The sequence below is a fragment of the Urocampus carinirostris genome, chromosome 6 (assembly GCF_059441175.1).
Source record: "Urocampus carinirostris isolate Australia breed hairy pipefish chromosome 6, RoL_Ucar_1.0, whole genome shotgun sequence".
NCBI lineage: Eukaryota > Metazoa > Chordata > Actinopteri > Syngnathiformes > Syngnathidae > Urocampus > Urocampus carinirostris.
In genome coordinates, this window is record NC_142354.1 from 28597100 (window position 1) to 28617758 (window position 20659).

The 20659-nt window shown below is 39.8% G+C and overlaps 2 protein-coding genes across 2 annotated transcripts in view; one reads left to right on the forward strand and one right to left on the reverse strand.

The window, feature by feature from the left end:
* The window catches only part of spryd3 (SPRY domain containing 3), a 41421-nt gene extending 33256 nt beyond the window's left edge, over positions 1–8165 (forward strand). The window contains exons 9-11 of the mRNA XM_088338616.1: positions 961–1080; positions 1150–1274; positions 4730–8165. Of these exons, the coding sequence (XP_088194742.1) occupies positions 961–1080; positions 1150–1274; positions 4730–4864 (380 nt within the window). The 3' untranslated portion in view covers positions 4865–8165. The remainder of the gene's footprint in view (positions 1–960; positions 1081–1149; positions 1275–4729) is intronic.
* A 752-nt stretch (positions 8166–8917) lies between these two features.
* The window catches only part of LOC148364510 (LIM domain and actin-binding protein 1-like), a 29506-nt gene continuing 17764 nt past the window's right edge, over positions 8918–20659 (reverse strand). The window contains exons 4-11 of the mRNA XM_088338617.1: positions 20028–20546; positions 17019–17073; positions 16862–16950; positions 15765–15840; positions 14175–14209; positions 13960–14093; positions 12118–12864; positions 8918–9886 (exon numbers count right to left, since the gene is read on the reverse strand). Coding sequence (XP_088194743.1) covers positions 9613–9886; positions 12118–12864; positions 13960–14093; positions 14175–14209; positions 15765–15840; positions 16862–16950; positions 17019–17073; positions 20028–20546 — 1929 coding nt within the window. The 3' untranslated portion in view covers positions 8918–9612. The remainder of the gene's footprint in view (positions 9887–12117; positions 12865–13959; positions 14094–14174; positions 14210–15764; positions 15841–16861; positions 16951–17018; positions 17074–20027; positions 20547–20659) is intronic.

A 20659-nucleotide genomic window follows, 5' to 3' on the forward strand; every position in this document is an offset into this window, starting at 1 on the left:
TGTGTGTTCAAATAAGACCCCAAAATAAATGTGCGTAACGCCACTTGTGATTCATTTTTACGCATCATTATTACGCACAAGTGGGCACAGTCATTGAGTTCTGAAAGAGAAGTACAACATTTACAACTTTTTTAAAATATTTTAAAAAATGGCCAAAGTAAAATACACAATTGCAGAACTTTTAGTGCTGGTAACTGGTCATTTCAAAATGGCCACTTTTGTAAACCCGTAGACATACTATTAGAAAAATGTGTAAAATACAATGTTTCGTTTTTCAGTTTGTGATCAAATTTGACAATGTACCAGGTAAGGCTTCAAGCCATTGTCTCACCTGTTTTTCAGCTAAGATGCCCATTATACACTCATGTGTGCAAAAACAAATTCAGACAAGAATCAAAAACTTCTTTTTCTGTGTGTTCCAACTCTGATTACTCAATGTTAGTAGCACTTGTAGTGATTATTTCAGTTTGAGTCAAAACTTAAAAAAACAGAATTGTCCATATTCTCCAAGCAGTTCAAGAACAGCATTCAAATTACTTTGGGTACGTCTTAGATTTTAGGCTAATTTTACAGGAACATTAATGGTTAAGATTGTGAAATTGTATATAATGAGTTATAATTATGTGTAATATTCATTCATATGATTAAATAACATATAAAACAATATACATTTAAAGGGAAAATAAACAATATGTACCTTTAGTGTGATTCTATTTGACCTAATCAAGTTGAGTAGCAGGTGGATGCTTAGGTCGGAGGAAAATGCAAGAGTTGAACAAAAACTATTGTAGATTGTAGACCTTCCACCTGCATCGATTTTCCTGCCCTTAGAAGACTTCTTACCCTTTTAATAATGCAAGATTTTATGAAACTATGGCGGGACCAATTAAACTCTGGCAGTCCTTTAGAATCTTCCTATGGTATGGTAAACACTGCTCCAATGATGGGTTTCTTAACCAGATGACGGGAAGCTTTTCCAAGGCAGCGGTGTGGGCGACGCCTTTGGACCGCGTTGCTTCGAAGGAGACCTCATGGGCTGCGGCATCATGTTCCCGCGAGACTTCGGCCAAGAGAGCGCAGGTGAGCGTCCTCACATTCCGACTGACGGTTACATTCGTCCCCTAACCCTCTTTTTTTTTTCTTTTTCAGATGACTGTGACGACTGGGACCTGGAAATGCTTCCGGAGCCCAGCGTGGTTCAGAACGACTTGTACGCGTGCAACGACGAGGACGAGGAGGACGAAGGGGAAGAATCGGAGGGCGCGAAAGTCAAGGTGAGCCCTTGCCCCCGCTAAGAAAAACCCCAAAGAGGTAAGGGACTGAAATGGTGGGCTTCCCAATTTAGTCATCCTTCGTTTCTCGCAGGGGTTGTGTTTCGAAATGGTTCCGCTATAGTCAAAAACCATGAAGCGGAAACTGTTATTAAAATATTAAATTCTCCATTATACATTAAAACCAAAGAACAAACCTCGTTTACAGGATCAACAAATTAAGAGTCCTGTGGTTTAAAAATAAAATAATTCAGCTTCATTAAAGGTTTTGTTTTTTATTCTTTTACAAATAACTTCTTTCAAATTATAATTTTGAAAATAATCTTTTTACTATATCGATTACCGTATTTTCCGCACTATAGGGTGCACCGGGTTATAGGGCGCACCCCCAAAAACTAGTTTTTGGTCCTATATCTTCCATAGATAAGGCGCACCGGATTATAAGGCGCTACAATGGGAACGTCGACAAAACAGTCAGATGATTCAGTCCAACTGATTACCCCCTTAACATTCCCAAAGCTTGCAAAGAAGCAAATACGTGTCGTAGACACGTGTGGACGCGGTGTCCGTACGATGTCACTCAAATGCATCATTTCAAATATCATTCGGAAGGTTAAAGTCTTGGGATTCAAGAAATGCCAAACATTTCTTAGTTTCTATTTTCTTTTTCGCTCGCAACTTTACTGTGCATATGACAATAAACACTTGGAATTGAGTTTAATTCACTCAACTCATCACAGCAACATCAAGATCGTTCTAAAACAAGATACCGGGAAAATATGAAGCCGCATAACTCACCTAAGTTCTCACGTTCAATAATGATACGCAATCATGGTCTTCTCACAACCGTGAGTGAAGTAAATCCAGGAGAGTAAATTATTTGCAAATACAGACTAATAAAACATGTTTCTTTATGGTGTACTTTAGCAAGCTTGCTAAGCTTGCTACGCCATTGCTAAACTCTGCCAATTGCAGGGTTTGTTTTGTCCATCTAGCCAATCCAAGGCTCCGAATAACTTCAGCCAATAGCGATCGGTTTAACGGATGATTGACACATCTTTTTCAGCCAATTGCAGGGTTTGTTTTGGCCCTCTAGCCAATCCGAGGCTCTGAATAACTTCAGCCAATAGTGATCGATTTAACGGATGATTGACACATATTTTTCGGCCAATTGCAGGGTTTGTTTCGGCCCTCTAGCCTATCCGAGGCTCCGAATAACTTTAGCCAATAGTGATTGATTCAAATGATGATTGACACATTGGTTAGCCAATGAAACGCCGGTATATAAATCCCAGCATATACCGCGGACTACTCCACGTTCGGGGGAAAATCGAGTCGGCGGCTGTTGCGTAAGTTGCGAGACCTTGTGATTTAATGTTGAGCCATATATAAGGCGCACTGTATTATAAGGCGCATGGTCAGCTTTTGAAAATAATTAAGACTTTTAGGTGCGCCCTATAGTGCGGAAAATACGGTAGTTGTATTAAAAATGATCGGGTTACTGACTTGGGCACCTGTGCAGATAAAGCAGCTTTCTATAGGAACCTCAGTTTGGCAAAAATCACAAGTTGAAAAAGTGAATTATGCAACTTATGGTATTACTGTGACGACATATTATCATTATATTTTTGCCAGTTTTGGGTTGCAGGGCATATTACAAAATAAAGATTCATTCTGAGCATTTCAATACTATCCACTTTACTTAAGATGATTTTTTTTTGTCACCATCATGTGGACAAGAGGTAAGATCGGGCCTAAAACATCCAGCCTGGCCTGACCCAGCTGAGCCCGCGGGTATTAAAGCCGGCCAATGAATCTGATTCGAGGGACCGAGCCAGAATCAGACTCGAATTTTCATATTTTATTTGTGAGGACTTGGGAGGAGGGGGGGTGACAAGCAATGGCACTCTTTCTTAAAGTGATAGTTGTAGTCAACAATCACATCATGAGGTGGAAAATTAAAAAAAAAAAAGTCAACAAGGGAGAAACCCTGCTTTTCTCGAAACCTGAACTTGATTGAAATTTTAGGCCTGACCCGAATACCGGGCCAGGCTTGGCTCAGGCCCAGGCTCGGGTCTAAGATCTTACCTCTAATGTGGATGTTATGGGAAACTGCTTTTACCTTCTTCTATTGTGTCAAGAAGTCCAACTTTGTTGGCATTAGAAAGTTTCTTCCTCTGCCTTTTGGTGCTTTTGTCGGTCCAGAGCGTTTTGTTGACGGGATGGCTTTTGGAGAGACTTGAAATTATAAAATATTTGCACATACATAATCTAGGTTCGTCAAGCTGTTTTACGTATGTGTACAGCAAGGACCGCAACGATATTGACACACAATCAGACACAGGCAGAAAGGAGCGTAGCGACTGTTTAGCCAATCAGAATTCAGAACACGATTCACGATGAAAATGCGCTAAGTAGGAAAACCACGAAATGTATACCACAATACAGCAAAGGATTACAGTGGGACCTCGGTTATCGCGGTTAATGGGGACCAAAACCACCCGCGAAAAGTGAAAATCTGCGAAGTAGCGACGCCCCTTCAAAAAAAAAAAAAACCTTTGCAGTACACCCCCCTGTATACAGTACAATACAGTACACCATATGGAATACAGTTAGAGAGATTCTTGTTAAACAATCAAACAATAAAACAAAATTTAACTTACCTCTCACAATAAGTTCTTTTAACCTCGGATTAGGTTTGCATCCAGGCTGATTTTCTTTGCCCTACAATCGTAAACCAAATAACCAGTGCATTTTCCATTCGCACCATGGTCTTATTCTGGGTGTTTACAACCCTTTTGGCATCTTTCGTGAAAGATATTGCAGCAGTTTTGCGGATGTTCTTCTCTTCCTTCTTTATGTACCGTACCGTGGATTCATTCAGGCCATATTGTCGGGCTACGCTCGCGTAGCTATTTCCTGCTTTCAACTTGTCCAATTAACTCACTTTTTCGTTAATCGTTAACATCTTTCGCTTTTTCTTCGGTTCACTAGATACACCAAGGGATAAAGAGCGTTTGGGAGGCATCACGAAGAGATTCAAAAAACTTTTAGACTTAAAAATTCACCGCGAGAAAAAGGCTAACTAACTGCGAGCTGTGGCGAGAAGCGTACAGTACTGTACTGTATACGAGGTAAGCGTGGTCTACTGCAGTGAATGGGCCAATGAGGAGTCGAGTATTCAGCGAGTGCTGGCCAATGAGCTTGCGTTTATGGCCGTGACGCTTAGCGTATACGTGCATTTCTTTGTGTTTTCAAATTTTGTAAAATGATGCAATTACTAATTCTAATTGAATATTTTGTTTTCAAATTTTGTAAGATAATGTAATTTCTAATTTGAATGTAATATTTTTCCATGATTATTATTTTTTAACTTGTTTTAATTGATATTTTTAATAAGTAGGAAGGTCCCACTGTACTGTAGTGCTCATTGTTGCTCTGTCGCCCTCTTGTGGTAGGTTTTCTTCACCCGCAACGGCAAGGTGGTAGGGCGCCGGGAGGTGTGCTTACCATCAGGGGGATTCTACCCAACCATCGGGATGATGAGCACGGGGGAGAAAGTAAAAGTGGACCTGCACCCCCTCAGTGGTTGAGAGACTCCGAGACATTCGTGTCGCCTCATCAAGATTTTGTGAGACCTCCATTCAAAATCATCCAAAACGCTTTTTTTAGGGTTTGAAACACGCAATGCGTGGTTTTCCTTAAAGGGACATTGTGTATTGTTTCACACCTCCCAGTGAAATGAAATCATTAAAGAAACTGTTGATTTGGAAAATAAGCAAATCAACAAATCAGGCGTGGGCAAATCTTTGGGTTAAAAAAATCGGCAGGAAGGAAAAAAATGAAAGATTATACGTGTATCGGCACCGATACCATGACGATACATGAGGGGAATAAAAGATACTGTATTTTCCGCATTTTAAGGCGCAACACCCAAAAACAGTCTTTTTTGATATATTTTTCATATATAAGGCACACTGGACTATAATAGAATTACAGTAAGAGATAAATACATTTGAATTAAAATCATATATTTCATAGAAAATTAATGATAATATTATGAAATGGTTTCACCACTAAAATTCATTTTACATTCAACAAGAGGACACGCAAGGACAACTCTATAGGTTTCTCAAAGGCAGAACAGTTACCGCATACATTAGAATTTAAATGTAACTATGCATTTCCAATTGTACCCACAGTATTTCCAATATCTATACAAGGCGCACCAGATTTCAAATTTTTGGCCTATTTGGGGGTTTTAGGTGCGCCTTTTAGTCGGAAAACTACGGTAATGTAAGCCTATCCAATTATTTATGAATAGATATACATACAGACAACTCATGTTACGTGTTGTATCTCATTTTATATTTGTTTATAAATCGATGAATTTCATTAAATTGTTCTGAAACACGCAGAATGAAATAAAAGTGATATAGTATGCCACCTTTAAGGAGTACATTTTATAATATGCAAAAAAAAAAAGAAAACTCAAAATGCAAAAGTGTTTTTTTGGACGTCATTTGACAAATATCTTGATAATTAAAATACCACACAACTGAAAAAAAAAGAAGGGACATTTGGGACAATAGTGATAGTACTTTATCACTCTCAATTGCATTGACATATTTTTACCATCTTTTGGGCGGGCCGGATTAAAAAGCTTGGTGGGCTGTATGTGGCCCGCAGGCTGTAGTTTGCCCATCCATCATATGAATATCAAGTTGGCGTTGTCATTTAAAGCATCACCGCCTCCTAATGGTTGCATACCGAAACTACTAGTAGATGGATTTCCATGGCCTCTCTCCAGAATGCCGTTTTTAAAGAAAAACTTTTAAGTTGCAAATATTTTTCTTTAATTTTAAAATGAATCCATCGTATAAATTTCTCTTTTTATTGCTCTTGTAGACGTAACATGCACACGAACAGCGCAATTTGTTTGTTTTTTTTTTTTTTAGTTTTTGGGCACATAAAATAATCTGTTGTTAATGTCCGTTGCAGCCCTTTGAGACTCCTTGTGATAAAGGGCGTCACAAATGAATATGACTTAAAAAATGTTGCGACATCTTGTGGTCAAGTATTACACAGTGTCCCTTTAAGCAAAAAGTAAGAGGTGGCTCATTAGCCACACGAATGGACAGTTATTGGCGCGTGCGGACTGACGTCGCCTATCTGGTGCAATACTGACACTTGGTGGTGAAAGTTATGTAATGCACTCATCGCAGAAATCTCATCAGATTTCTTCCCATTGCATTCCCAAAAATATACTAAAAAATAATAATGACGAGGTCTTGATATTACATTTTGTATTGAAACTCTGCACATTAAGGGAAGAGCAATGAACTGTCTCACTATTTATGACATTGACGGACGAAGCAAAATCTATTTTTTTAAGAGTCGAATCATCCATTTTACACTAATGTGCCATACATAGCTCAGTCCTTGAACACACCATCCTGGCCTTTAACGTTATGGCTGCAGTAGCCTATCATTATTCTTGTTGCAGTCAAGGTGTTTCTTGTAAAGGGAATAAGTATTGTCCAGTGGAAGGATCAATAATGAGCCAAAATCGCTGAAGCATTGTTGACAATGAAGCCATCGTTTGATCAGATGCACTCAGGTATATTTAAATATCCAAACGGATTATTTATTTCTTCTTGATAAATGTGCGGCTGGAAATCGACTTTACATTACCTCTCAAACGAGCTTTAAATTTCATGTTTTCACTCGTATTCCTCATCTGGGCTTGCTTGAACCGGCACCAAAGTCAATATCCAACGTGAATATCATATAGAGTAGACCACCGGGATACAGCGACCCCTCCTTATGAGGTTTTCACTACACAGTGGGGAATTAGATGGTTTTGCAGCTACCCTTCGCCGCATTTTTCCCACCACACTACATCAACTACAAATAAGATGCCTGTCTGCGATCAGTTACTGATATGTAAAATGCTGATCTGCTATTGGTTTGTGTCACCAGGAAGATGCCAAAATAAGACCAGTTAAACTACTTCCCACAATGCCCGTATTTCTCTTTTGAATCGCATGTTCTTCGTGGCAAATACTTTGCGAGCAGCAGTACTATATTACTTATTCTATATTTTCCCTGTATGTATCCGCTATGGGTCCCAAGACTTGCAGTTATGCTAAACTGGAGAAGCAAAAACATTATAACCATGGAAAAGAAGCTTGAGATTATCAAGAAAAGCAAAGAAGGTACATGAATGACTAGCTGTGATATTTTGCATGGTTAATAATAAAAAATAAAGAGGCGATTAAAGTTAAAAAAAAAACTTTTAGGGCATGATAATTCTCGCATGTGGAAATTTTAAAATAATTTTATTTAATCTGTCTCAACCCTCCGCCCCTGCATCCACCCGCTACTCAACTTGACCAGCTCACGTCACACCAAAGGTTAACGAAATGTCATGTTTTGCCTCTGCATCTATTTCTTTACTTAATCTGATGCACATTTACTACTAATTAGTACGGACTATACATTTTGTTATTTTAATGTTTTCATCTAGGGTCTTGGGGATTTTTATGCCCTAGCCATACAGCAATTTCCACTTCGCAAGCCCCACCTAAGAACAGATTGTCGTATCCCGAGGCGCTACTGTGATATAAAAGGTTGAATGTGTGAATGCTCTCAATAAATTTAGAGCTTTACTCTGGTTTTTTTTTTTTTTAAATGCACCATAGCAGCAAATTGTAAACAGTTCTGACCAAAGTGCCTGCGCGAATAGTTTTTATATATCAATGTATATTCACCTATTTTATATTGCCAAAGCAGACAAATGGTGCACATTTTCATCCTGTATCAGCTGAGCCAGGTCCTAATGTGGCTCTTTTGTGTCAAGCAATCTGCAAAATAAACATTGGAAATATCAAATGGTTGGTTTCCTGGTGTTTATTGAAGGAGCTGTACGGAATTCGGAGTAATTTTTTTCTCATCCATGCCATCTCCGCTTGTTAATGATGCACGTGCTTGTATGCGCATTCCTTAGACCTGCTTTTTTTCATCTTCCTTGAAGTTTGGACTCTACTTGAGGCAGGCCAACAAAAACAACGCGGGGACAAGCATGTCAGTCTCCAGCTCTCACTTAGCCCCATTCCTCCTACCTAATGTGTTACACCCTGAACAGCTTTGCTATAAGCAAACAGGCGCAAATTGGGAAAAAGCAATGAGCTTTTTGAACTCAGTTGGGCGTTGTTGACTGAGAGATATACAAGATACAAACTTTGTCGGCAGAATTATTCAGATAAAAACACTTATTGAAGTTTTAACCTCCCTCGCAAATGGAGCTGCCATCTTCCCAGGTTCCCCGGGCCGTACTGACAACATCCGGTCAGTAGGCGTGGTTTATTGATTTCACGCATAAGCGCAACTTCACATTAAAACAAAATTGAGAAACGTATTTACAAATAATGGAATTAGACTGATCTTTGAAACGTGACTATGTGTGTGTGTGATTGTTTTTATATTAGGAATATAAAAACTGGTTAATTTCATAGCATGGAAGTCTGAGAAATACACAACCAAAAACAGCCAACTTTACATTGACACATACCTGTTAAATATTTTAATTTGAAAATTCTCCACTACAGTGTTGTTGAAACAGATAAAAAAAAAAAAATCCGAAATGACATTTCAGATTTTTATTTATAATCACGAGGAATTGTGAAAACGTTTATTTCCTTCTTATGACCACTCTAGGAAAAGCCATAACATTTCAAATGATTTTTAATTTCCAGGTAAAATGCTATTAAAAAAAAAAAGTACAATTGCCTTAAAATGAGAACAATGCGGGGATTAAGAACATTTCAAGCAATGCACCCCCACTTGTAACGGAATTGTACATATTAAATGATTGTTTATATGCTGTGCCAACATTTCCTCAGTACTCCAAATAAAACACAATTGCCTTATAATTTTATTGATCCAGAACAACTTAAAACAGTAGAAATGAAGTGGAACTTGTTATTCAAGGTATTAAAAAAAACTAAAAGCCTAATCAGTGGCACATCACATACCAAAAACCTTTGAACGTGTTCACTAAATCAAAAAGGAATGGAGGGAAAAAATATATTAGGAGCATTTTTTTGTGGCAGTACAAACGTGTTAAGAATGTTTGGATAAATCTTGATTATTCCTAAATTGTCTCAAATACATATTAATATCAATAAGGCTAATATGGCAACATTTTGTACTTTGTGTGTTCACCTGAGAATTTAGTTTCCAGTCTTTTCAATTTCTGCTGCAGATTCAAGAATAAAGTTAAAAGGAGAAAACTAAAACCCCACAAATTGAGAAATCATGAATTGAATATGAGATGTTCTCAGTCCTCCTCGTCGTCGTCATAGTGACGGTTCCTCTTGATGATTTCCTCCACAGTCAGCTCCTCCGCCTCGCTATGGTCTTTATCCTCCTCCCAGAATCCGACGTCCCGTGAGGCGCGGTTCTCTTTGGGTTCCGGCGAAGGGGACCCCGACACGTCGGGTGAGACGCTGGGGGAGCCGTCCTCAGCTGCGGGGTTCCCGGCTGGATCGCGCGTCTCAGGGGTCGGCAAACTGCGGCCCCCCGATGGATTTTCTTCAGCCGCCGAGACGATGCTGCGAGAAGCATAAGAAAAAAAAAAGGGGTTGCTTCTTGTCAAACAATGACCTACTGTTTATTAGAATGTCCACCGATTATCGCACATCCCTATAAACCATCCACTGCAGCTGTAATATGCTAAATACCATTTTTCTAACGAAACACCTATGAGGAATTTATCTATTTTTTCTATATTAAGTTTTTCGTTAAGGCAGGGATCCTCAGCCCAAAATGTTGAAAGAGCCATAACAGACCAAAAAAAAAATATGCCTGGAGCCACAAAATAAATGTTTAATAACAGACCAAAAAACAACCTAAGACCTATTCTTACCCAATTTTCTTTCATTTTGATCATTCCCGAAAAAGCTCCAGGGAGCCACTAGGACAGTTCCAAAGAGACACATACAGCTCTAGAACTGCAGGTTGCCGACCCCGGTTTAAGGACTCACCTGGATTTCTTAGCCCATTTCTCTTTGTATATTACCGTGAAAACTATTTTTATTTCATTTTTATTGTACTCGTCACCAACAATTAAATAACTGGCTACATTTTTCTGTATATGCTTTTGTAAAATTAATATTATTGATCAATATATTTAATTGCATGCAATAAAAATACTTCTGAAGTAGCCCTATTTATTGTGTTGGGTTGGGTTTTTAATGCAGATGATCAAATTTAGTGCCGTAAAAAGGGAGGTGTTACTTTGCTATTACTCTTCAAGTTTTTTTTGTAAATAAATGGGTTTATTTTTTTATTCTGTGTGTTTCAAAACCAATTGGAGAAATGGTTTCTTTACAAACAAACAACGTATGCAGGTGAATGCAAACGAGAAAAATAGGATTGGTTTATGTTATCAATTTTCTTAAGGTATTGCAGAATTATCTGATGTAAGACTTTCCATCGGCTGACACAAACAACTAAACACATCAATCAGCTATTTTCTGTTCTCCGGGATGGCCCCAGTGCTGTAGAATGAAAGTATATTTAAGTCGACATACATACACATGTACGGCTAATACAAAAAAATTGACATGCGTGAAATTTAGGCGACATTTTAAATAACTTTAGAAAAAACATTGAAGTACGTTTTAAATAATGAAAAAAACAAAAATCCAAAACATTCATTTATATAGGTAAACATACATACCGTCCTTCTCTCGGGGCAGTCAGTGCCCTTGTGGCAAAATCCCCCTTCTTCCTCCCAGATACAATATGAAAATTCGGGTTTGCTTCAGGCTCGGTTAATCAAATTAAGTTAAATTGTCTGGCTCAGGCTGGACTTTAATAGATGCTAGCCAGGTCGGGCTGGATTTTTTTTAAGGCCTAATCTTACCTCTTATCCAGGGACGTTTTTCAAACTGAACGCTACTTTGTTACTAAAGCGTAAAAAGGCTCCCAGTTTGACATTCATTTCTAAAATAACATCTTATGTTATTATTCTGAAATAGGAGTACTTTTACTCGAGTAACTGAGTAACACTTTGGTGCTGGACCTCAGCACCACGCGTACTTCCACTGAAGAAGGCATTCGGCGCCAAATCGTACACTCGCAGCTTCGGGTCAGTCCCTCCAATCAAGTTCTGGTTCAGCTTGGTTCAGGCTTTTCTACCCGCGGGCCGGGTCGGGCTGGATTTTTTTTTAGACCTGATCTCATCTCCATTGCCTGCACTAGTCTAGAGGACATTGCCTGCTTGCGATACCGTGGCAGAGCCATTAACATTATAAAAGACACTTCCCACCCTGGACACCACCTCTTTGTCTTATTGCCCTCTGGTAGGCGCTACAGGTCCCTCAAAACAAGGACAAACAGGCTCACAGACGTTTTTTTTTCCCAGGGCCATCCCCACCCTAAACGAGCTAACAAAACTAAACATTTTCAGACTTTTTTTGTCCTGCTGTGAAATGAAATTGTGAAAATATATACTCTGATATACTATTACACGAAACTGATGATATATACCTTGTGACTATTTTGTTGCTGTTAAATGTTATTAGCCTGTGACAATACACTATTCTTTCTCAGTTACGAATATTGCACTCTTATCAACACTCGGACCAGTCTCTAAGCACTATGTTGTAAATATATTTTTTTCTGCCTTTTACACCCATAATCTTTTTCTCTTTTATTTAGGTGTTTACCCTGGAGTGCCATGTCCAATCTCGTTGCATGAAATTTTCTCACAACGTTGATATCAATGACAATAAAGACATTTCAATGGCATACATCAGGATTTAAAAAGTTGACCTACCCCTGGCCTAGCTGGTAGCTCTCTTCCACGTCCTCCTGGTTGCTTTCCTCAACTTCTCTCTCCATCCGAAGTTCCTCATTCTTATCTTCCACTTTTTCTTGAGATGAGCTCTTCTCCAGGGACGCTCTCCATTCCTGCAAGGCCTTGAGAGGTCTTCGAGGCTCCCGAGGGGGGATGACGGTAGGTTCGGGGCCCACCTGGTTAGCCATGGTGAAGGGCCGACTACGCTCCCTGAGTGAAGAGCTCCTCCTCAGGCTGGAGAGCTCAGCCCGCTCTGCGCTGTGGGTTGAAGGCGCCGAGGACAGCGCGTCGTCTTCCGGTGGCCACTTGGCCCTCCAGGCTCGTCCCGGGGACCCCCCTTCCAAGGCGGTGCCCCGTGAGCCAGAGCCGAAATCCCCGGTTGGCGGAGGCCAGGCGATCCTCAACCTCCGGGTCTCGGCCGGCTTCTCGAGCGAGCTGGCCACCGGCGTCCGACGTGTTTCCAGGTGGGCGGCCAGGTCGGTGACTTTGACGGCCGGCAAGGCTTCGGCGCTCGGGTTCGATTCTTTATCGGACATGCTTTCTACCGACTCCGTCCTCCGCTTGGTCACTTCCTCTTCGCCTTCGTCTTCGTCCTTTCGAGGCGCCCACAATTCCTTGTGGGGCCGGTGTCCGAAGCCCTCGTCGTAGTTGCCTTTGGCTTTAAAGAGCTGGCTGAAATGAGGCTTGCAGTAAACGTTGCCGTGCAGGGAGGCAAAGTTACCCAGGCTGGAAAACAAAGACAGGAAGGACAATTCCACTAAAGAATCAAATCAACAACTTTTTTAACTAAAAACGTATGAAAAGTCAATTTACAATCCCTCCTTCTAGTTGCCCGAATGTGTCCACACTTCCAAATTTTTGACAGGTAGCGCTCGATAAAAAGTTCATCAATAAACCCCATCAATCCATGTTCGTTTGGGCAATCCAGGCTCCCTGTTCCTTTTATTACATTACAAATCCTTCATAGCGCATTGTCTTTGTGCTCTCTCACATCCCAGTCCAACTTCCTGTGTATACTTGCATACACATACAGCTACTTTAAAAGGGACAGTGTGTAATATTTAGGGGCTCCTAGTGGTAGAAAACACTTTCATTCACTAGAAAGAAACATTGATTTAAATACTAGGCAAAAATAACCTGAACTATGATACCAATGTCAATTTTTATAGTACATCATGGGTCAAGAAATTTGTACTTATTTTGGATATGTTCCTGCTCAGAGCCTTTGCTTGGAAAACACTGGTCTACAAGTAATGCAAAAGCCAAGAAGTAATCTGCACGTTCAAGAGCGTTCGCCATTCGGGATTCGGTGCTGTGGAATGCTCTTCCCTCAGACTGGATCTGCAACCTCAGCGATGCTGAGGCTTTTGCGTTTTCCCTTGCCATCGTGTAAGTTTTAGATCAGGGGATGATGTAATAGTAGTCAGTAGTCTTTGCAGCCCTTTGAGACTTTTGATTGAAGGCTACACAAATAAACATGACATGACATAGCGGGATCCCTGCCTGAGGTCGCCGCCATGTTTATCCGCCTGTGCTTTGTGGCGCTGGGTTTTATTCGCATAAGACAATACAGTGCCATCTAGTGGTCAAATAAAGTCAATAAAAGCGCTAATTCTAGCAGCTCCGTCTGCTTATCAATGTAATGATAAACATATTTTAAACGTTTTGCACAACCAAATGTAGCCAAACCTACAGAATACTATGATAACAGAAAATTAGCAGTTAGCTTATTTATCAAATGACCTATGTCAAAATCGAATCTGAAATACGTCTAAGTAATAGCTATAGGCCTGGACTGAAGCTCAGGATGGTGGGACAGACCTGAGCTTGGTGCTGCAGTGGACACAGCGGAAGCAGCTCTTGTGGTAGACGTGCTGCAGAGCCGCCAATCTCTCCAGGGGGTAAACCGTCTTCTGGCAAGCAACGCAGGTCTCCTTGGCCGGAGGACAAAACTTCTGAACAAATGCACAAAGATGGTGTGTATGGTTTGCGTCTTGTCGAGCGCCCCGGCGCTGCACGGCTGATGCCGGACTCACCCTGGATGCTTTTGGGGGCTCGCTGCTGCTGTCCCCTGAAACATCCCACACAAATGCAAAGCGGCTTCAATATCAATTGACATGACTGAAAGTTTAGCACTCGTCGAAAATTGCACAAAAGTAACATTTACAGATGACTTTGACCACCTGCAAAGTAGTAATGGGTGAATGAAGCTTCATGAAACTTCGAGCAACACTCTTTGTTAAAAAATATACAGTACACTCCCACGATAGTGTCCCCCGCCTAACAATATGTTCACGTTAAATTGTGGAGTATGATGTGTTTTTTGGACCCCTCTTTACAACATTTTCTCTACTATACAACATCAAATTCTTTCCTGACCCCAAAGAATTACAAATTTCAAACTTTGCAGTGTTCAGTCTATGATGTGCCTCACACTTTTATACAATGCCCGTCTGTGATTGGTCAATGCAATGTACGACGCCAATCTTCTATTGGCTGATAAAGACTTTGCAAGTCAGCTATACAATCCTGGTTTTTTTAACTGAATTTATTTGCTATGGGTCCAAAAAGCTTTCAGTGATGCTTAAGGGAGAAGCAAAAACATAACAATCATGGAAACAAGCTTGGGATTATTAAGAAATACGAAGAAGGGACATGAAATGCTATCCTCGCTAAGTTGCATGTCCATAACTAATCGACAATCGGGACTATTATTAAAACAAGGAGGTAATTAAAGCAACAAAGCCCTCCAAGGACATAAAAATCCTCCCAAATCAGATTTAATATTAATCCGCCGTCTCCTCCCCCTTCTGCATCCACCCACGGCACCACTGTACCGGCTTGTCACGTCGTAACAAAAGTAGGGAAAAGTTTTATTTTTTCTTTACATGTTCATTTGTTTACAGTATTATGTTATTTAATCATATACACACACGTTACATAAAATAAGTACTTGCTATAAACCATTGTGTTACTTATGTTTACCATGTGCAGTACTGTATATCCAATTTTAATATTTGTACATCAGGTACTGGTGGTTTGGAACACATTTAATAATTCCCTTAAATTTCTATCCCCCTCCATTAAACGATTTTACCTTGTGATCCCCCACCTCAGAACGGATGTCATATTCCAGGGTTCTACTGTATTTAATTTTCCAATACTGCATACAGTACATAAACCAAGACCAACATCTTGAGGGTTAAAAAGTATTCAAGGTGCCTCATGAAGCTTTAATATTCTCATCACTTATGTTTTGAATGTCTGTTCAACAGTTTGGATCTATAAGGACTACCAATTCATGTGATGCATTTTGGATTCGTTCTGAAAGTCAACTTACACTTTTTAATGAGTAGTTTCTCATTAGTTTCTCTTTTCTTGTGTATAGATTGTATTAAGTGTTCAAAGAGTGGCCTGGAGGCCGTTTGCAGCCTAGCACAAATTTCAGTGGCAACGTTATACATGAAGACGATGACTTGCTACTTTCAAAAGGTTTTATCCACTATGAACGGCTTTCGTCAAATATGATTTTTTACAATCACATTTCTCTCTGCAATGAAAATGTTCTTACTTTTCTGAAATGGAGAAAATGAAATAGTTAACTGTTGATCCAACAAATGACTCACCGTTACATTCAGGCAAAGGTGACACTTTCTGAATGGCAGATAGATTTATTTTGGAGGGCAGCATCTCTGGGGTAGCCTGTAAAAGAAAAAAAATGACGGCTATTTTGAGGATAATTGAAAAACATTCAGTCACGTCTTCACCCGTCCGTCTTATATTTTATGTTTATCCTGTAGTGCCACCTCTATCTTGTTGTATCTCTTTCCTTGATTGCTCTGATAACCTTTTTTAAAAAAGAACCTATTTCAAGACCTTTAAACCAGGGGTCTCAAACCATAGCTTGGCGGTCATTAGCATCCCACGTGACGATAGTGCCTTAATATGAAAGTTTAATGTTAGTGTGGCCCATGCGAGCTTGATACGGGTGCCACCTTAATGCTAATTAGCTAGGCAGGGCTTAGAGCTGGGAACAATTTACTAGCAAATGCAACCTCAATTACAATGTGTGGAGGATAAAAAAAGACATTAGCAGGCAAAATGAGTTCCATCTTCAGTGTGTTCGGAGCGCGGTTTTTGAAAGTCAGTGTACCCGGCTGATGGTTCCTGTTGAAACCATAAGATGGAGCAAAAAGAGATATAGAGAAAGTCAGAGACAAACAGAGAGAGAGAACGAGAGGGAGAAGAGATAAAAAAAAAAGAGAAACGGGCGAGAGGAAAAGACAAGAGATAGAGATGGGGGAGAAAAAGAGAAAAAAGAAAACGAGAGAAAGAAGGGAGAGAAGAGAAAAGCAGGAAAAGAGTGAGAAAGAGGAGAGACAAAAAGACAGCGAGAGAGAGAACATGTAAAAGTGCGTTTAATTCTTGGATTTTATTCTTACATAACTAAATTTGTTTTTTCAAGCCTTAAGTCCCCAATCGTTATTTACTCAATAATGAGAAAATAAACACTTTTTTTTTTTAACTTGAGATCTTATTTTATATGGAAAAAACATATTTGAGAATAGCAGATTGTTTATATCTGGTGGAAACCCCAATGTGGCCCCACCTTACCTGGACCCTCACGCCGGCACCCCTCAAGTAAATGAGTTTGAGACACCTGCTTTAAGCTGTGCATATGGAAATCAAGTATGTTTCTTCTTTTTCTTTACCACCTACTCACTGATTTCGGGTTGCTTTGTTTAGAAACGGCAGCGGAGTATTTGGCCAGCTTCTCCCTCAGCGACGTCTTCTCCAGCACGCGGTCGCACACTGATGGACAACACAGTTCAGGTTTTCACTGCATTCTTTTCAGCAGTTCTGTGTAAATGTGAACCCACCGGAGTTTTGCTCCATGTCTTCCGATGAGGCACTTCGTAAGGTAGACCTGGAAGTCTGGCGGGAAAAACAGAACGAAAAAAATGTTTGAACGTCGGCCTCCACCCTTAACCTTAACGCTTAATTCAATCAGCGCTTTCGGTTATCAGCTTATCAAGACTCGCAGGCCTCTTGCACAAAGCGAAGCCGACTTCCTGTCCTTCAGCAGGACTGTACAGTAAATGTCGCGCAACCGTTCGTCTAGACAAATGTTACAATGCTTTGGCTCGAGCGCCGGACGTAATCATGGGGACGAGCCGATGAGTGCGCAGTGGGTGAATGTGCGATGCGAGATAGTAGAAGTCTGAATGATCAAACAGCACTAGGTCAGGAATGTTTGCACATTCCTCGCTTGGCCAAGGTGAACTCTTAGTAGGTTGAGGGGTAAGTGAAGACAAAAACAAACTTTAAAATACAGCGAACCCTCACTGTAACTTTTCAGTCTCGCTACTTTACCGATTTGCATTGTGGATCGTGTTCTGCATTCTAATTGGCTAAACAGTCACTCCACTAATTATTATTAGTCAGTAAAGAAGTTAATTGTAAAATAATAGGGTTTATAAAGTACTTTTATTTGTTTATAATTGCTTAAACCATAAGGGTTTGTTTTTATTCTAAATGTACAAAAGTGTATTTAGATGTAGTTTTTAAAAAAGGAAGGTTTTTACTTCATGGATTTCACCTATTACAAGTTTTTTTGGGGAAAACAACAGTAACTAATTACTTGTTTTCAGTAACGTGTCCAACAGTAAGTTTAAGAGAGGGGTCCTCAAACTTTTTCCTATGAGGGCCACGTAAGGCGTTCCTCCTCTGTTGAGGGGCCAGAGTGAGTTTCTTTTATCTATCAAAATACGAAAAAACTAAAAATGAGCAAAATTATACGACCCTGTCGAACAATGCAGCATTTTTTCAAATATTAATTATCTTTTTTTGCACTTGTAAAAATAGGTTTTCTTATCAAATAAAGTAAAACAATAGTTTCCTATGAAGAAGCCTGGCATTAAATGAGTTAAAGGTCGTCGAGGTGTTCTTAAAAAGAGTGATTTCATGCTCATCTACACGATTTTCAGATAGAGGGTTCCTACAGCTTAAGGCAAATTAAATTCAAGACTTTTTTATATCCCTTTTAAAACCAAATTTAAGACCAAGTTGGGAAAAATATCCACGATTGAAACAGAAATATTTCGTGCACACTACATCGTGCCTTGTTAACATTACCTGGCAAAACTTTTAGCCATGGCAAAAATGTTCTTTGGACAGCAACATCTCATTAAATTTACACTTTCCCATGGTCCAAAGTAAAAGTCTCTGTTCGAAGTTGCAATATGTATTGTGGATTGACCCAAGACACGAGTCAGACTGAAACCACATCCTTGTTTTGATTGTTCTGTTCTAGTGGTCACGCGATCTTGCCGAAAATTATATCTGAATTATTAGAAAAGATAATTGATAAATGTTACTAAATCTTTTTGGTTAAAACAAATCTATATCTTAGTTTTGTGTTCACCTTTTTAAGACTTCTGAAAATTGGATTTACATGGAAATTTTAATGCTAATCAGGGCCTTATTTTAAGAATAATAAATTCAATGCCTTTGAAGACTTTTGGAGGAAATGGAGCCTGGAAATGGTCGAAATTAGGAAAGGACTGTTTCAAATACCGTCCTAAACCGAACCCCAAAGAGATAAAAAAAAAAAGAATTTATTTGAGTGCGTCTAAGAAAGGCACGTCCTTGATAAATGAACTGCGATCGCGACTGTAAGCCAGGAGATAGCAGGCGAGAGTAACAGTTTCAACTTGCAGACAGCACCTTTAAAATAAGCTCTACTTGCTATATACAGTATGCATGTATTTTTCTAATTCCAACACTTGTGGGGAGTATATAAAGGTACCTGCCAGATCAGGAGTATGATACTTTCAAATAAGGATGATATGGGCACATTTTTTATTAAAAGATATTTAAAAAAAAATTATTCCTTTAAAAAGGGACAGTGTGTATGTAATGTTTAGGACCTCTAGTGACAAGAAACTTAGTTCATTCGAAAAACAATATTGATTTAGATAATAAACAAAAATACATGAACTATCTTATACGCAAGCATTTACATAACTTGACACTAACTTGAGGGAGCCGACATAATTTTTCCCCATCCTGCAAGTAGTTTGTATTCTTCCTTGAGCTTTTAGCACTTGTATACATACATTTTAACTATTTTTTGTAAAAGAATATAATATAGAAAATATAAGCTGAACAGAGCTTTACAGAACTTTTCACTGTCTAGCACTATCTCTTGGCTTAAAGTTAAGATTGCGGCCTTCATCAGCTAGTTCATAATGCGCTTGCAAGTGTGTGCATTTTTCAGACACGCACGAATAAATTCTTCTTTTTTCATCTTTCTTGTAGCTTTGGGTTGGCGTTTGGACTTCACTTGAAATAGGCCTCACTTGAAATAGGCCTCTTCTTACTTCCATCATTTTCATGCTACACAAAAAATGCAGGGAAGAACATAAGGTTACTCTCAACCCCAACCCCCTCCCCCTATTTCTCCTACCTAATGTGTTCCGTGGCCCTAACAGCTTTGCGATTCAAGGATCAAGGCGCGGTGGAAACAAAATTATACGGGCTATTTGAACTCAGTTGGGCATTATTAACATAGAGAAAATGAACAAGTTAAAGGACCTCATGCGTTGCATTACACCTTTAAAAATGTTTTAAAATAAAAAATGTATCTACTGTTACAGCATAATAATTTCCATTACTTAATGGATGTTTTTTCTTATTTTAATACAGAAACAAGTTAAAAAAATGACTACAAATGAGCCAAATTAGTGAACAATTTAAAAAAAACAAAAAAAAAATCCCTCTCTTTTAATCATCATAATAGTAATGATAATAAATTGTATTTCGAAGCGCCTTCAGGACACCAAAGGTTTTAATCTGCAATTAAAAAAGTCAACAAATCAGATTGTCACCTTCACTGAAGAGTCATTGGCGTTTTCAAACTTCATCTTTAGATTGGTCAGCGGCACGCTCGGCTTTTCATAGGTGTGACGGGGACTGGACGGGACTTGTTGTTCCTGCTTTTCGGGCATTCCTCTTTCCCTGGCTGCATGTTTGTCCATCTTGCTCTCTTTTTCTGCTCTTGGAGAGGCCGGGGGTGTGAGAACAGGATCAGTGACGCTTGGTAGCGTAAGGACGGGTTCCGCCTTGCAAGAGTGTGTGGCGACTTCGACGGCAACCGTGGTTTTGGTGACCGGGGCGCAAGGCGGTTCGTTCCCCGGAGGCCGCCAGGCCACCGAGTCCTTGGGAGAATTGGCTTGCTCGAGAGAAACCGCTCTGGTCAGGAGAGGAAAGGTGCTCTGGCTGTTAATGGGCGCCGAGATGAAGGGGGTCCTGTCCTGTTGGTTGCTGTTTTCCCCTTGCTCCCAGCGCTTCTTCAGAGCACTCAGGTTACTCGTGCGTTGGGAAGACGACGAGGCGCTGTCAAAACCCTGAAAGACAAGGCAGAGAAATAGTAGTCGAGGGCCAAAAGCAACTATCTTTAAGCAATAACACGTTCCCATTCCTGGAACACAATTACTTTTAACGATAAAGAGTATCGTAA